Genomic DNA, 18,587 nt, shown 5'->3' on the forward strand with positions numbered 1-18,587 from the left:
TTCTGTGATAATTCCACATATATTCAATGCAAAGACTGGCACTCCCCAAGCATTCATTCAGCTGCAGCCGTGCCCTCATAAAAAGATAAACACATGTAGCAAAGATGCGGCACTCCAGGCTTCAATAATTCACCAAAAGCAAGTTATTACTTGTCCAGCAACGTTTCAGTAGTCGCACCTACTGTCGTCAGGCTTTATTCCAAGATTAAAATAATGTACATACCTTTATACTGTCACACCTGTGAATTCCCGCCGGCTCGTCCCGGGACCGCTCACCCGCCGAGCCGCATAGCGTCTGACGTCATCGTCAAGCGACGGCGCCGTGAAACAAACACCCATCACCATAGCAACCAAGGAAGCGTGCAGTGTAACATAGGAGGCTGGCTGTAACAATATAATGACAGTTCATTATCTGGTATACCAATTTCACAGACTGTTATTAAACAAATAGTCCCCAAACAGCACATGATGCAAAGAAAAAAAGAGGTGCAATGAGGTAGCTGTGTGACTAAGCTAAGCGACCCAAGTGGCCGACACAAACAACTGGCCCATCTAGGAGTGGCACTGCAGTGTCAGACAGGATGGCAGATTTAAAAAATAGTCCCCAAACAGCACATGATGCAAAGAAAAAAAGAGGCACAATGAGGTAGCTGTGTGACTAAGCTAAGCGACCCAAGTGGCCGACACAAACACCTGGCCCATCTAGGAGTGGCACTGCAGTGTCATACAGGATGGCAGATTTAAAAAATAGTCCCCAAATAGCACATGATGCAAAGAAAAAAAGAGGTGCAATGAGGTAGATGTGTGACTAAGCTAAGCGACCCAAGTGGCCGACACAAACAACTGGCCCATCTAGGAGTGGCACTGCAGTGTCAGACAGGATGGCAGATTTAAAAAATAGTCCCCAAACAGCACATGATGCAAAGAAAAAAAAGAGGTGCAATGAGGTAGCTGTGTGACTAAGCTAAGCGACCCAAGTGGCCGACGCAAACAACTGGCCCATCTAGGAGTGGCACTGCAGTGTCAGACAGGATGGCAGATTTAAAAAATAGTCCCCAAACAGCACATGATGCAAAGAAAAAAAGAGGCACAATGAGGTAGCTGTGTGACTAAGCTAAGCGACCCAAGTGGCCGACACAAACACCTGGCCCATCTAGGAGTGGCACTGCAGTGTCATACAGGATGGCAGATTTAAAAAATAGTCCCCAAATAGCACATGATGCAAAGAAAAAAAGAGGTGCAATGAGGTAGATGTGTGACTAAGCTAAGCGACCCAAGTGGCCGACACAAACAACTGGCCCATCTAGGAGTGGCACTGCAGTGTCAGACAGGATGGCAGATTTAAAAAATAGTCCCCAAACAGCACATGATGCAAAGAAAAAAAAGAGGTGCAATGAGGTAGCTGTGTGACTAAGCTAAGCGACCCAAGTGGCCGACACAAACACCTGGCCCATCTAGGAGTGGCACTGCAGTGTCAGACAGGATGGCAGATTTAAAAAATAGTCCCCAAACAGCACATGATGCAAAGAAAATAAGAGGCACAATGAGGTAGTTGTGTGACTAAGCTAAGCGAACTAAGTGGCCGACACAAACACCTGGCCCATCTAGGAGTGGCACTGCAGTATCAAACAGGATGGCAGATTTAAAAAATAGTCCCCAAACAGCACATGATGCAAAGAAAAAAAGAGGTGCAATGAGGTAGCTGTGTGACTAAGCTAAGCGACCCAAGTGGCCGACACAAACACCTGGCTCATCTAGGAGTGGCACTGCAGTGTCAGACAGGATGGCAGATTTAAAAAATAGTCCCCAAGTAGCTGTGTGACTAAGCTAAGCGACCCAAGTGGCCGACACAAACACCTGGCCCATCTAGGAGTGGCACTGCAGTGTCAGACAGGATGGCAGATTTAAAAAATAGTCCCCAAACAGCACATGATGCAAAGAAAAAAAGAGGCACAATGAGGTAGCTGTGTGACTAAGCTAAGTGACCCAAGTGGCCGACACAAACACCTGGCCCATCTAGGAGTGGCACTGCAGTGTCAGACAGGATGGCAGATTTAAAAAATAGTCCCCAAACAGCACATTCTGCTGCCTGCAACATCCTCCAGCATGACCGGTTTGGCAGTGGGCCGGTAATGGTGTGGGGTGGCATTTCTTTGGGTGGCCGCACAGCCCTCCATGTGCTCGCCAGAGGTAGCCTGACTGCCATTAGGTACCGAGATGAGATCCTCAGACCCCTTGTGAGACCATATGCTGGTGCGGTTGGCCCTGGGTTCCTCCTAATGCAAGACAATGCTAGATCTCATGTGGCTGGAGTGTGTCAGCAGTTCCTGCAAGACGAAGGCATTGATGCTATGGACTGGCCCGCCTGTTCCCCAGACCTGAATCCAATTGAGCATATCTGGGACATCATGTCTCGCTCCATCCACCAACGCCACGTTGCACCACAGACTGTCCAGGAGTTGGCGGATGCTTTAGTCCAGGTCTGGGAGGAGATCCCTCAGGAGACCATCCGCCATCTCATCAGGAGCATGCCCACGCATTGTAGGGAGGTCATACAGGCACGTGGAGGCCACACACACTACTGAGCCGCATTTTGACTTGTTTTAAGGACATTACATCAAAGTTGGATCAGCCTGTAGTGTGTTTTTCCACTTTCATTTTGAGTGTGACTCCAAATCCAGACCTCCATGGGTTAATAAATTTGATTTCCATTGATCATTTTTGTGTGATTTTGTTGTCAGCACATTCAACTATGTAAAGAACAAAGTATTTAATAAGAATATTTCTAGTGATGAGCGGGTTCGGTTCCTCTGAATCCGAACCCCCCCCCCCCCCCCCCACCCCCCGAACTTCACCCATTTTACACGGTTCCGAGGCAGACTCGGATCCTCCCTCCTTGCTCGGTTAACCCGAGCGCGCCCGAACGTCATCATCCCGCTGTCGGATTCTCGCGAGATTCGTATTCTATATAAGGAGCCGCGTGTCGCCGCCATTTTCACTCGTGCATTGGAGATGATAGGGAGAGGACGTGCAGCGTTCTCTCAGTTTCTGTGTTCAGTGTGCTGCAAATATCTGTGCTCAGTGTGCTGCAAATATATGTGCTCAGTGTGCTTGCAAATATCTGTGCGCAGTGTGCTTGCAAATATCTGTGCTCAGTGTGCTGAAAATATCTACGTTCTCTGCCTGAAAAACGCTCCATATCTGTGCTGCATTGTAGTATATAGTAGGAGGACAGTGCAGAATTTTGCAGACCAGTGACCACCAGTATTATAATGCAGTACGGTACAGTAGTCCACTGCTCTACCTACCTCTGTGTCGTCAAGTATACTATCCATCCATACCTGTGGTGCATTTTAGTTGTGCACAGTATATATAGTAGGAGGACAGTGCAGATTTTGCTGACCACCAGTATATAATATATAGCAGTACGGTACAGTAGGCCACTGCTCTACCTACCTCTGTGTCATCAAGTATACTATCCATCCATACCTGTGGTGCATTTTAGTTGTGCGCAGTATATATAGTAGGAGGACAGTGCAGAATTTTGCTGACCACCAGTATATAATATATAGAAGTACAGTACAGTAGTCCACTGCTCTACCTACCTCTGTGTCGTCAAGTATACTATCCATCCATACATGTGGTGCATTTTAGTTGTGCGCAGTATATATAGTAGGAGGACAGTGCAGAATTTTGCTGACCACCAGTATATAATTAACAGCAGTACGGTTCAGTAGTCCACTGCTTTACCTACCCCTGTGTCGTCAAGTATACTATCCATCCATACCTGTGGTGAATTTTAGTTGTGTGCAGTATATATAGTAGGAGGACAGTGCAGAATTTTGCTGACAACCAGTATATAATATGTAGCAGTACGGTACAGTAGTCCACTACTCTACCTACCTCTGTGTCGTCAAGTATACTATCCATCCATACCTGTGGTACATTTTAGTTGTGCAGAGTATGTATAGTAGGAGGACTGTGCAGAATTTTGCTGACCACCAGTATATAATATATAGCAGTACAGTACAGTAGGCCACTGCTCTACCTACCTCTGTGTCGTCAAGTATACTATCCATCCATACCTGTGGTGCATTTTAGTTGTGCGCAGTATATATAGTAGGAGGACAGTGCAGAATTTTGCTGAACACCAGTATATAATATATAGCAGTACGGTACAGTGGTCCACTGCTCTACCTACCTCTGTGTCATCAAGTATACTATCCATCCATACCTGTGGTGCATTTTAGTTGTGCGCAGTATATATAGTAGGAGGACAGTGCAGAATTTTGCTGACCACCAGTATATAATATATAGCAGTACGGTACAGTAGTCCACTGCTCTACCTACCTCTGTGTCGTCAAGTATACTATCCACCCATACCTGTGCTGCATTTTAGTTGTGCGCAGTATATAGTAGGAGGGGACAGTGCAGAATGTTGCTGTGACCACCAGTATATATATAGCAGTATGGTACAGTAGTCCACTGCTCTACCTACCTCTGTGTCGTCAAGTATACTATCCATCCATACCTGTGCTGCATTTTAGTTGTGCGCAGTATATAGTAGGAGGGGACAGTGCAGAATGTTGCTGTGACCACCAGTATATATATATAGCAGTACGGTACAGTAGTCCACTGCTCTACCTCTGTGTCGTCAAGTATACTACAAAAGTTCAGTAAAACGACCCAAAAATCTAAATGAAAAGCGTCTGATGAGAAGCGTAAACTTGCCAATATGCCATTTACGACATGGAGTGGCAAGGAACGGCTGAGGCCCTGGCCTATGTTCATGGCTGGTGGTTCAGATTCACATGAGGATGGAAGCACTCATCCTCTCGCTAGAAAACTGCAGTGCCACTCCTGGATGGGCCAGGTGTTTGTGTCGGCAACTTGGGTCGCTTAGCTTAGCCATCCAGCGAGCTTGGTGCACCTCTTTTTTTCTTTGCATCATGTGCTGTTTGGGAACTATTTTTTTAAGTGCCATCCTGTCTGACACTGCAGTGCCACTCCTAGATGAGCCAGGTGTTTGTGTCGGCCACTTGGGTCGCTTAGCTTAGCCATCCAGCGACCTTGGTGCACCTCTTTTTTTCTTTGCATCATGTGCTGTTTGGGGACTATTTTTTAAATCTGCCATCCTGTCTGACACTGCAGTGCCACTCCTAGATGGGCCAGGTGTTTGTGTCGGCCACTTGGGTCGCTTAGCTTAGTCACACAGCTACCTCATTGCACCTCTTTTTTTTCTTTGCATCATGTGCTGTTTGGGGACTATTTTTTAAATCTGCCATCCTGTCTGACACTGCAGTGCCACTCCTAGATGGGCCAGTTGTTTGTGTCGGCCACTTGGGTCGCTTAGCTTAGTCACACATCTACCTCATTGCACCTCTTTTTTTCTTTGCATCATGTGCTATTTGGGGACTATTTTTTAAATCTGCCATCCTGTATGACACTGCAGTGCCACTCCTAGATGGGCCAGGTGTTTGTGTCGGCCACTTGGGTCGCTTAGCTTAGTCACACAGCTACCTCATTGTGCCTCTTTTTTTCTTTGCATCATGTGCTGTTTGGGGACTATTTTTTAAATCTGCCATCCTGTCTGACACTGCAGTGCCACTCCTAGATGGGCCAGTTGTTTGTGTCGGCCACTTGGGTCGCTTAGCTTAGTCACACAGCTACCTCATTGCACCTCTTTTTTTCTTTGCATCATGTGCTGTTTGGGGACTATTATTTAAATCTGCCATCCTGTCTGACACTGCAGTGCCACTCCTAGATGGGCCAGGTGTTTGTGTCGGCCACTTGGGTCGCTTAGCTTAGCCATCCAGCGACCTCGGTGCAAATTTTAGGACTAAAAGTAATATTGTGAGGTGTGAGGTGTTCAGAATAGAGTGGAAATGAGTGGAAATTATGGTTATTGAGGTTAATAATACTATGGGATCAAAATGACACCCAAATTCTATGATTTAAGCAGTTTTTGAGGGGTTTTTGTAAAAAAACACCCGAATCCAAAACACACCCGAATCCGACAAAAAAATTTCAGGGAGGTTTTGCCAAAACGCGTCCGAATCCAAAACACGGCCGCGGAACCGAATCCAAAACCAAAACCCAAAACCCAAAAAATTTCCGGTGCACATCACTAAATATGTTATTCATTCAGATCTAAGATGTGTTATTTTAGTGTTCCCTTTATTTTTTTGAGCAGTGTATATATACATATATATATATATATATATATATATATATATATATAGTTCGAAGAAGCAGTGGCACTCTCAGGCTTTGTAAAAAACTAAACACAGGACACGGCGGTCTCTGCTTTAAATGTCAACGTTTCGATAATTTAATATCGTCATCAGGATATATACAGACAACAAAAAAACTGCGGCACTCCCAGACTTGCTTTTTAAAAAGTTTTTAAATAGGAGTCTTCCATCCCGCTGTGAAGAGGCCGGGTTCCGCTCCTTCACAGCGGGATGGAAGACGCCTATTTAGGTGAGTTGTCAGTACACACACCGTTTGTCTGTTTTATATGTTGTGCTTGAAAACGGTGCTGTAGGCAGAGCCGGCGCTACCCGCTCAGCAAGGGTATGCAGTGCAGGGAGGCGCTCAGCTGAAGAGGCGCTGAGCTCTCCCTGCTCTGCTACCCTTGTCCCTGCTGCTGTCAGCTCCGTTGCGCCTGTCATAGTGGAAGACAGGTAACGGCGCTGGCAGCGTGTAGCCCGGCTCTCAGTCAGTGCAAGGTCCCTCTAGCTTCCTCCCCCATCCTCCTCCCACCTCCAGGCTCCTCCTCACAGCGCTGCTGACAAATTCCGAGCGTTTTGCAGGGCGGGTAGACTTTTAGGGGCGTGGCCTAATCGCAGGAGGCGTGACCACGCCCCCTTTTGGAATTTTTTATTTTAATTTTATTTTTTAAACTTTGCAGAGTCCAGCAGGTTAGGGGGCCTTGAGGAGCCCCTCAGCCAGTGGCAATTCGAGTGGGGAGCGTGATCAGTGTGATCACTCTCCACCTAGCCATACAGGAACAGGCAGAGGCTCCGCAGCAGCAGCCTCTCTGCCTCTGGCACTGCAGCACAGCACACTCTGCCATGATGAGAACTTATGCTGTTGCTGCTGCCCAGTAAGAAGGGAGGTAGGAGTGCAGTGGACCAGGGCCCCTGCTGAGCCCCTTCATCAGTCCCAGGCCTGCGTAATTTGTACCCGCCCCCTCCTCTCTCGCCAAAACTGCCGACATCCTCCAGAGCTGCTGCTGCTGGAGTAACGGAGCCTACGGGAGGGTAGAGGAGGAGCAGCGCCCAAGCGTGGATCCAAGGCAGAGCATCAGTCAGAGTTATGCCTACAAAGTAATGAAGCAGAAGGTACTACATTTACAGTAGCAGCGTGGTATGTATGACGTGGTTGGGCTATACCTGGCATAACGTGTATAAGCAGCTTTTATTGTGTGTGTGTGTGGTGTAACATGTATAAGAGTACTACTGTGTGGTATAATGTGACTAACGGACACTACTGTGGGGTATAATGTGACTAACGGACACTACTGTGGGGTATAATGTGACTAACGGACACTACTGTGGGGTATAATGTGACTAACGGACACTACTGTGTGGTGTAATGTGACTAACGGACACTACTGTGCGGTGTAATGTGACTAACGGACACTACTGTGCGGTGTAATGTGACTAACGGATATTACTGTGGGGTGTAATGTGACTAACGGACACTACTGTGCGGTGTAATGTGACTAACGGACACTACTGTGGGGTGTAATGTGACTAACGGACACTACTGTGGGGTGTAATGTGACTAACGGACACTACTGTGCGGTGTAATGTGACTAACGGACACTACTGTGGGGTGTAATGTGACTAACGGACACTACTGTGCGGTGTAATGTGACTAACGGACACTACTGTGCGGTGTAATGTGACTAACGGACACTACTGTGGGGTGTAATGTGACTAACGGACACTACTGTGGGGTGTAATGTGACTAACGGACACTACTGTGGGGTGTAATGTGACTAACGGACACTACTGTGGGGTGTAATGTGACTAACGGACACTACTGTGGGGTGTAATGTGACTAACGGACACTACTGTGGGGTGTAATGTGACTAACGGACACTACTGTGCGGTGTAATGTGACTAACGGATATTACTGTGCAGTGTAATGTGACTAACGGATATTACTGTGCAGTGTAATGTCAAATGTGAATTTTTACTATTCTGTGTCCACAACCCTATATATTTGGTGCGCGCCTTCGGCGCGCACTGTCCCTGACCTGAGCATGGCTAACGCCAAAGGAAACTTGTCCTGAGCTCCTCAAGGTCTAGAACAGGCCATGTCACCAATTTTAAAATATATTTTTCTTTTCAAATGTAACATACCTCCAATCCAACACCGGGAAAGGGTGCTGAAACATACCCTTACTCCGGGCATCATGGCACCTATCTACACCTCTAATAAGGGGCACTACTGTGGGCATTGTGTATAAGTACTGTGTGGTGTAACGTGTATAAGGGGCACTACTGTGTGACGTTAATGAATAAGGGGCACTACTAGAGGGTGTAATATGAATCAGGGGCACTATGTTTGTGGTAAAGTGAATAAGATTGTAATACTGTGTGATGTAATTTGAATTGTGGGCCACGCTCCTTTCTTGTGTGACCACATCCCTTTTTGCGTCACGTCCTCTCCCTTTTTTACAGATGGGAGGGCGCAAATTTATAATTTGCAGGGGGGCGCCAAACACTCTAGCACCGGCCCTGGCTGTAGGGGCACCGAAACGTTGCACCTATGCAAGATGATTTTGCTTCACTAAAAACATTTTAAAAAGCAAGTCTGGGAGTGCCGCAGTTTTTTCATTGTCAGCATCTGTACCCACACTGAAGGCACCCGAACACAAACATTATCCAGCGCAGAGTGCCATATCGATTTTTGTTTTATATATATATATATATATATATATATGGTATATTATAATTATACACACATACACACCCATGGAAACCCCCCTTAATCCTGCGTTTGCCCCTGTGCAGTGCACATGGGGGGTAATTCCAAGTTGATCGCAGCAGGATTTTTGTTAGCAGTTGGGCAAAACCATATGCACTGCAGGGGAGGCAGATATAACATGTGCAAAGAGAGTTAGGGGCCCTATACACTAGCCGATCCGCCGCCGAGCTGCCCGACGGCGGATACGGCCGACGAGCGACCCGGCGGCGGGGGGGCAGTGACGGGGGGAGTGAAGTTTCTTCACTCCCCCCGTCATGCGGCTGCATTGAAGTGCAGGCAAATATGGACGAGATCGTCCATATTGGCCTGCATGCACAGCCGACGGGAGACCAGCGATGAACGAGCGCGGGGACGCGCATCGTTCATCGCTGGAGCCTCCACACTGAAAGATATGAACGAGTTCTCGTTCATTTATGAACGAGATCGTTCATATCTTTCCAAAAATCGGCCAGTGTGTAGGGCCTATCAGATTTTGGTGTGGTGAGTTCAATCTGCAATCCAAATTGCAGTGTAAAAATAAAGCAGCCAGTATTTACCCTGCACAGAAATAAAATAACCCACCCAAATCTAACTCTTTCTGCACATGTTATATCTGCCTTCCCTGCAGTGCACATGGTTTTGCCCAATTGCTATCAAAAATCCTGCTGCGATCAACTTGGAATTTCCCCCATGGTTTTGCCCATCTGCTAACAAATTTGCAGCTACAGGGGGTCATTCCGAGTTGTTCGCTCGTTATTTTTTTGTCGCAACGGAGCGAATAGTCGCTAATGCGCATGCGCAGTGTCCGCAGTGCGACTGCGCCAAGTAAATTTGCTATGCAGTTAGGAATTTTACTCACGGCATTACGCGGTTTTTTCTTCGTTCTGGTGATCGGAGTGTGATTGACAGGAAGCGGGTGTTTCTGGGCAGAAACTGGCCGTTTTATGGGTGTGTGCGAAAAAACGCTACCGTTTCTGGAAAAAACGCGGGAGTGGCTGGAGAAACGGAGGAGTGTCTGGGCGAACGCTGGGTGTGTTTGTGACGTCAAACCAGGAACGACAAGCACTGAACTGATCGCAGTTACCGAGTAAGTCTGGAGCTACTCAGAAACTGCTAAGAAGTGTCTATTCGCAATTCTGCTAATCTTTCGTTCGCAATTTTAATATGCTAAGATTCACTCCCAGTAGGCGGCGGCTTAGCGTGTGCAAAGCTGCTAAAAGCAGCTTGCGAGCGAACAACTCGGAATGACCCCCACAGTCAGGTCTGAATTAGGCCCATGGTTTTGCCCAATTGCTAACTTTTTTGGTTTGATAACAACTCTGAATAACCTCCTATGTACTAAGCCTTGGAGAGGGATAAAGTGGATGGAGATCGTAGTGGAGGCAGAAGTACCAGCCAATCAGCTACTAACTGCAATGTCACAGGCTGTGTTTAAAAAATGACAGGAGCTGGTTGATTGGTACTTTATCTCCATCCACTTTATCTCTCTCTAAGGCTTAAAACATAGACCCCTTATTCCTTCAGTGGGATATCATGCTTAAAATATGTTAAAATATATTAACAACATATTACGTCTGTCTGTCTCTCCATGCACTGTGCTTAGCATTGCCTTCCTCATTAAATTTGTCCCGTCCCGTCCCCCCGCCCCCCCCCCCCCTGGAAAGTAGTACAATATAGGAAGAAAACAGCAGGTGCACTATAACACCATTAGAATTATAATAAATGTAATTATCCATCAAATCTGCGGTTCTTGGCATACTATACATTGGACAATATATGAGCCTGCCCCCTGGAAAGTACTAGAAATGAATAGAGATTAAGTTCCTGTGTAGGGTAGAAAAATGTATATAATCTGTCAGTATTAGGGATGTTAGGGACTCACCTGATGAGGTCACAGTGTCATGATAGATGGGCCAACATTTTTGGCCAAAATTGTGCTAAGAACCTCAGTTTTACTCCATGTTAAATTGCAGAGTATATTATGAATGCTCTGATTACCAGTGTTCTTATTGCCTAGAGTGTGCACCTGCATTTTGTTTATTTTCTGTGTGGCATTACATGTCTAAGGAAGGTAGCATCTCTTATGCTTTAAATTAGGGTGTGCAGTCCAGCACCTCCCCCCTTTACTCTGTAATTGTGTATTATGTACACTTGAAGGTAGAGACTCCTGCTATCTAGACTTGCACCCACCCACCTGCCCTTAAGTGTATTTAATTAGTATGGGTCCTTGCATTTGCTGTCTACATATTAAAATAGGCATTATGGTCCTTCCTAATTTAACAAAACTGCAACTGTCCAGAATCCATGCTGGGGGCCACCCAGCACAGGGCAAGGCCACCCAGCATGCTAATGGCCGCCAGCGATGCAATTGCATTGCTGACCCCTGCAAAACAAGGGTAGCCCCCTGCCTGCACAGCCTAGCTGTGAAGGCAGGTGCACAGCAGCCATTTTTACATTCACAGCGGCCGCGTGTGACGTCACTCGGCCACCTCGAAAATGTCCGGGACCCGCCCACGTTGCCAATGCAATGCCCCTGCACTGTCTTGTTGCCGCCCCGCGAATGCCTCTGCCTATCAATCAGGCAAAGGCGTTGGCATCAGTGCAATGCACAGGCATTTCCAGGCTTGCGCATGAGCAGAACGGAACCTGTGTGTGCGCACTGATAAGAAATACCAGAAAATGTGTTCACATCTCAGATGCGAATGAAGCTGAAGAGGGCCCTATGAAAGGTAAGATCTGGATACATTTATATAATATGTCAGTATTAGAGATGTTAGGGCATACTTGCCTACCTGACCCTCTCCATGAGGGAGAAAATGCTCTGTTCCTGGACTTTCCTGGTAATGTATGATTGCCATCACCTGTGGTGAAACGCCTTTCTTATCAATTACCTAGCTCACCACAGGTGATGGCAATCATACATTACCAGGAAAGTCCAGGAACAGCGCATTTTCTCCCTCATGGAGAGGGGCAGGTAGGCAAGTATGTGTTAGGGACCCACCTGATGGGGGCTACTCTTGCAATAAAGATCAAGTGGAAAGGGGGTGCAGCAGATTTACTTAATTTTTGTGGGTATAACAGCTGTTTTTAGAGCATTTCCCACAAAACAGTGTTAATAAATTTGCCCCAGAATGATTAAGATAAATAACCCTATTTTCTGCTATATTAGCTGACAGATTAAACAATGAAAATAAATCTACATCAGCATGATCCTTTCCAGGAGGCACTGTGCCTGGACGTTCCTCCTTAAATTATGATTGCCATCACCTGTGCTGAAACACCATTATTGTCGATTTACCTGTTCAAAACAGGTTCCGGTAATCATAAATTAAGAAGAAAGTCCAGGAGCAGAGCAATCTGTCCCTCCTGGAATGGGTCTTGTTTGTAGGCATGCATCAGGGAAGCTAAGAAGTGCATTAAGATATACATCACTAATCACTATTGTCAGCCAGGTACAGGTGCAGGTTCACACCCACATAGGGAAAAGCCAAAAATGTTTGTATAGGATTATTCATGAGCTGTATGGGCAGGGAATTCAGTCATGTGACAGAACAGAAACTTGAGACTTGACTGTGTCATCTGGTGAGTTTTACTTCTCCTATGAAATGAGTAAGTGTCTACTACATGCTGGAGAGAGGAACACACAGACACAACGCATGTGGAAATGAGTCCTGTGTCCGTCACTGGGATAACACACTGACAGGCTCGCACATGATCCATACAGCACTTGGATAAAATGGAAACATTCAACAAGTTGGCAGCTCCAGCTGGTCAGAAATTCAGGTGAGATTTATTTATTTTTTTGCTGTAGTTTCCTGTTCAGCAACATTGCAATAGGAATTGCTTGTTTCTTACAACAAGACAATACATTTCCTTCATTACAAAATACTGCTACCTGGCAAAGTCCATTTACTGTATTTCGTATTTGGGGATTAATTTGTTACTGCATGTTACATTGTGTCAGACACATTTCTTCCAGTTTTTGCACATTTACATCTAGAAGGGAAAACACTATATTTTTTATTTAAAAAAAAAAAAAAAAGGTATAGAAAATAAATCTTAAATATTCTAATTGAAAATGAGCTCCACAGAGTTGATTTAAAGTGAAAATGCTAAGTAATTAAGTGCTGGAGTCTATTTAAATATAAATATGCACTTAATTGCATTGCATTTTCACTGTATAGGTTTAAAAATTGCACGGAAAGATAGGCTGAATTCTGGAAATAGACTTTACTTATTTCTTTATCCGGCTAAGTTGGTGGCGAACATCCTAAATTAGTTTTTGCATTGGTTGTCTGGGTAACTGATTACAAAAGTAAACTCTAAGTAAATTGGCTATTTCTTGTACAAAATGCAGAAAAGTTACATTATCTTTAAAAGATAAATGTAGATGTAAATTAGTAGGTAGGGACACAAGTTTTGTGCTGGTGTTTGGTTTATGCAGGATTTTATTTAGCACTATAAGAGACATGCTCACAGATTTACAAATATAAGCAGTGGTTCCCAAACTCCGACCTCAAGGCATCCGAACACTCTATATTTTAAGGAAATCCCTGGTTGAGCACAGATAGTTAAATCAAATTGAGTGAGGTACAGATGTAGTCCAGCTCATCTTTGCTGCAGTGCAGCATGGTGGAACACGGCTTGCTGCTTGGTATGCCAGGCTGCGACAATTTGCAGCCGGTTATCACGCCATTCATTCCTAAAGAATGAATGAAGCGATTGCCGACTGCGAATAGCCACAGCCTGGCACGCCATGCAGTATTCCGCATCGCAGTAAGATGAACATGGCTTTATCTGTACTCCTGAAGTCACCTGTGCTCAATTATACATATCTGCTTAAAACCTGGACTGTAAAGCTGCCCACACATCTAAATATTAACTTTCCAACCTGCCAACTTGATGCCAACACCCCCCCCCCCCCCCCCCCAATATTTAAAATAGGAACAGTGCGAGTCTTTGGCATGTGCCAAAAATACAGGGGTGTGGCTTCATTGGAAAGGGGTGTGGCCACAGAATAGTGCCAATTCACATTACACCACACTGTATTACCCCTTATGCACATTACGCGAGGTAGAGCCCTTGTGCACATTGCGCTAGGTACAGACCCTTACACTGGCGTATTTATAATGGGTGCAGTGCACACAAGCCCGCTAGGCCCACGTCACACATCCTGTACACATTTTCCTGGCATTTCAGGCATGTGCAGTAAGAAATTCAGTTGGAAACTGGCTGCCGTGCCATTTTCCCGGAGACCTGTTCATGCACACTAGACTCTGGGACATCGCTAGGGTCCCCTAGTGCCCAGAGTCTACAGTGCTGCCAGCTACAGTAGGGGAGGGGGCCCAGATGGAGTCTGCACATGGGCCTCCCCTTCTCTTGAAGTGCCCCTGAACCCTTAAGCACATTATGCCAGCGAGTGGCCCTTCAGAGTGAGAGAGGGGAGTGTGTGTATTTCCCCGCACCCCCTCCCTGGAGCATCTTTGTTGTGCTTACATGACTTGTCCCTGTTTCCAGAAAGCTAGCAGTCTGTGGCTGCCTTCTTAACCCGGAAGTCCAGCAGGGAAAGACGAGGGGAGGTGGAGCACACAGAGAGCACAATCGGACATGCTGCCTACTGTATTGTACAGTGTCCAGCACTACAGCTGTTAGCTGGCACCAATTGGGGGTGGGTGCGGATGGTGTGCCCCAGGACAAATGCATGGTGTGTAAGGCACAATCTGCACCACCTTAGTTATGGCCCTGGGGGGGATACTACCTTCTCCATTCCTCACTGCTCCCATCCAAACACCCGCCTGCCCAAACGCTGCAGCTCCTCAGGGTGGGAGAGATGTGATGACTATGAAACTGGGTAAGCCGTGAAGAAGCAGAGCATTTAGAGGGTTGCACAACGCTGCCCTCTGTCTTGTATGTAGTGGTGTGACATGCGCTCAGTTCCTTCTCAGCCCCACTGCATTTATGACAAAGGGGAGCACTGCAGCTAGCGGCGGAGGCGAGTAGCCCTGCGGGTGCTGCCGGGCGGTGCACCCACAGAGAATGTATGCTTTGCGCAACGCACCGCCGGCACTATCCTAGTTATGGCCCTGTGTATATGGGACAAACCATGTTGAAATATAAGAGGTACAGGGTAAATTCCAGCTGTTCTTGCATGTAGCCCACTAATGCTGGGCAGCTTTACTTTTACACTGCAATTTAGATTTGTGTTTGCACAAGCCCCCCTCACATCTAACTCTCCATGTTACATCTGCCCCCCCTGCAGTACAGCATGATTTTACCCAGGTGCAAAGTACTTATTTTTAGTTTGCTCCCTACTCAGAATCTGCCCCAATGATTGATAAGTATTAATAGCCTTAATGTTAGTCTTATTAATAGTCTTAATGCCTTGTTTATAAACAGTCCGTATAGTAATAGACTTTTTAATTTTGATTTAAAGTTTTCCCACTATGTACTAAATGTAACTCGCAGGGTTGCTTTTAACTGCTGTCCCTGTGTGTTACATACCAGTCACAATGGACGATTCTTTCACATCTTTGAAAGACCCCTCCTTAAGGGCCGGGCCCTACACATTTACCGATTACACTGAAAGATATGAACGATCGCGGTCATTAATGAATGAGATATCATTCACATCTTTCACAGTGTATGCACCAACAACGAAGGATGCGCGGTCTTGCGCACGTTCATCATTGGTGCCGGCTCGTTTATGCCTGCAAGCCAATATGGACAATATCGTCCATATTAGCAGGCAGGGCTATGGGTCTGGGTGATGGGTGGAGTGAAGAAACTTCACTCCCTCCGTCATACCCTCCCGTGCCCGGGTTGTCCATCGGGCACTTTGGCGGCCAATCGACCAGTGTGTAGGGCCCTTAAGAATGAGCACAGTATCAGTCAGCCTACCCAATCAGGACGGTGGCTGCGGAAAGATATTGTAAGATCCCATCTGAGGATTGCGTAAACCAACGGGACAGACTGTAGACCCTATTGATCATAATAGGGACTGCAGTGCTAATTGGCCCTCTGCAGGAGATTTCTGTGAAATCTCCTACATTAGGCTATTAGTACATAGTGGGGAAACATACATTTATGCAGAAACTGTAGTATTTAAAAAAAAAAATAATAATTTTTGTCGGTGGATTTGATAAATAACCCCCTAAATCCAGAAGAAAAATAAAAAAATAAAAATATATATATATATGATCCTGATGAAGGGGCTACACGCCCCGAAACGTTGATGATGTAACCATGCAGTTTGTTCACTAAAGAATTTCTGTTATTCACGAAGTCTCTGAGTGCCGCCTTTTCTGTGGGATATGAATAGAGGTGAAACCTCATAGGATGGCACCTGAGCCAGAAAGCCCACGGAGGCCTTCCGAGTGCCGGCCACTTCATGGACATTTTTATATATATATATATATATATATATATATATATATATATATATATATATATATATATATATATATATATATACACACACACACACACAGGCTGAGTCTCCCTTATCCAAAATGCTCGGGACCAGAGGTTTTTTGGATATGGGGTTTTTCCGTATTTTGGAATAATTGCATACCATAATGAGATATCATGGTGATGGGACCTAAATCTAAGCACAGAATACATTTATGTTTCATATACACCTTATACACACAGCCTGAAGGTAATTTTAGCCAATATTTTTTATAACTTTGTGCATTAAACAAAGTGTGTCTACATTCACACAATTCATTTATGTTTCATATACACCTTATACACACAGCCTGAAGGTCATTTAATACAATATTTTTAATAACTTTGTGTATTAAACAAAGTTTGTGTACATTGAGCCATCAAAAAACAAAGGTTTCACTATCTCACTCTCACTCAAAAAAGTCAGCATTTCGGAATATTCCGTATTTCGGAATATTTGGATATGGGATACTCAACCTGTATGTATGTATGTATATATATATATATATATATATATATATATATATATATATATATATATATATATATATATATATATATATATATATATATATATTTTGCTTAGTTTGTTTCTAACTTCGACTTTTTCTAACCAATAGTGTGGGCTCAGCATGTTCCCCCTTCTGGAGCTCACACTTCGTGCACCTGGTTCAAGTCTTACATTAAAGTATCTTCAGCTAACCAAGTGGGTGATATTGGTTTATTGAGTACATAAAATATGTACAGGCAGTAAGAACAATAAAGGCTTTTACTCTAAGCTGATGCAAATAGGTGGAATCCGTGTCTGTTTATTTTTATGCTAACCACAAACCATTGTTGTACTTGTCTCCTTAGCAGCAATGACACAAATCATGCTTATCCCCAACGTTGTTGAGCAATGCTGAGGAGTATTCTGTTAACCAGGGTTGGACTGGCCCACAGGGGAACAGGGGAAACCACCGGTGGGCCCCACTGCCTGTGGGCCCATCTCCTCCTCTAGGGATTCCAGGCTGTATCCTAGCGCACTTTAATTATACATTATACATATGTTACCTTATACTGCACAGGACTATGGGCCCAGCCCATGCACTCTCTTACGGTTGAGAGGGCCTATGTGGTGGCTGGCCACACCTCCACTATTACCTGGCCACATCCTTAAGCATGGGCCCCTACCACTGCATTTCCCCGGTGGGCCCTTCTTGCCCCAGTCCGACACTGCTGTTAACTGTAGTTATTAAAACTAATTTTAATTAAGATAACAACACCCCTAATATTTCAAAACTAATAATACTTGCATGGGCTCAGAAAGTGTATAAAACTGTAATCCTGTATTCTACAGCAAAGATTACCCTTAGGGGGACATGTACAAAGCAGTGATAAAAGTGAAGAAGTGAGCCAGTGGAGCAGTTGCTCATGGCAACCAAGCAGCTGCCCTGTATACTTTTGATAATATGCAAATTATAATCACTGCTTAGTACATGTCTCCCTGTATCTCAGTAATGCCTTAAAACTACATTTACTTAAACTAAGATTCCAAATCGGTAATAACACAATACAGGCCTTATAATGTTGAATACACTCATCTCAAAGAGGTTGATTCAATTAATTGCAAAGTTAATATCGCCGGGAAGGAGGTCCTGGCGCTATTCAATCCAGTAAGCTGCTTTGTCCGAGAATGCCCGTACTTATGCCTTAAACATGGTGTTTAGGTGTGACCACGGGCACTCTCCGACATAAGTGCCCCGCAGCGATGATGTTTGCTCCTCGCATGGGTGAAAAACAGCATCACAGCACCAGTTTTGTTGGATTTCTGCAATCCACCTCCCCCCCCCCCCCCCCCCCCCCGGAGGGGTGCAAGCAGAAATACACTAGTTGGCATAAGCAGCACGTTGAATTGAATAGCGCTGGAAAAAACCTTCCTGGCACTATTCTTTTCGCATTCAATTGAATCAACCCCATAGAATCATTAAATAAATCTGACAAGTCAAAGGGGGAGATGTATCAAACTTTGGAGAGAATAAAGTACCAACCAATCGGCTCCTGACATTTTACAGGCTGTGTTTGAAAAATGAAAGTTAAGAGCTGATTGATACTTTACCATACCACCCAACTGTCCAGAATTTAGCAGGACAGTCCCGCTAATTGAACACTGTCCCGCT

At 45.3% G+C, this 18,587-nt stretch overlaps 1 protein-coding gene and 1 long non-coding RNA gene across 6 annotated transcripts in view; one reads left to right on the forward strand and one right to left on the reverse strand.

The window, feature by feature from the left end:
- The window catches only part of BLNK (B cell linker), a 438,756-nt gene that overhangs the window by 291,092 nt on the left and 129,077 nt on the right, over positions 1-18,587 (forward strand). The window contains exon 1 of one of the 5 annotated variants that reach the window (XM_063962024.1): positions 11,694-11,711. The exons of 2 other annotated variants lie outside the window; for them this stretch is intronic. Coding sequence is in view for 2 of the 3 variants with exons in the window: in XM_063962022.1 (XP_063818092.1) it covers positions 12,719-12,765 (47 nt within the window). In the remaining variant the exon portion in view is untranslated. Of the gene's footprint in view, positions 1-11,693; positions 11,712-12,331; positions 12,766-18,587 lie in introns of those variants that run through there. 2 more of the 5 variants (XM_063962022.1, XM_063962023.1) reach the window with 2 other exon arrangements.
- LOC135056621 (uncharacterized) overlaps positions 1-18,587 on the reverse strand; it is a 274,060-nt gene that overhangs the window by 188,460 nt on the left and 67,013 nt on the right. Inside the window, exon 2 of the long non-coding RNA XR_010244033.1 lies at positions 224-384. This is a non-coding gene — a long non-coding RNA (uncharacterized LOC135056621). The remainder of the gene's footprint in view (positions 1-223; positions 385-18,587) is intronic.

Source organism: Pseudophryne corroboree, chromosome 3 (genome assembly GCF_028390025.1).
Source record: "Pseudophryne corroboree isolate aPseCor3 chromosome 3, aPseCor3.hap2, whole genome shotgun sequence".
NCBI classification, from domain to species: Eukaryota; Metazoa; Chordata; class Amphibia; order Anura; family Myobatrachidae; genus Pseudophryne; species Pseudophryne corroboree.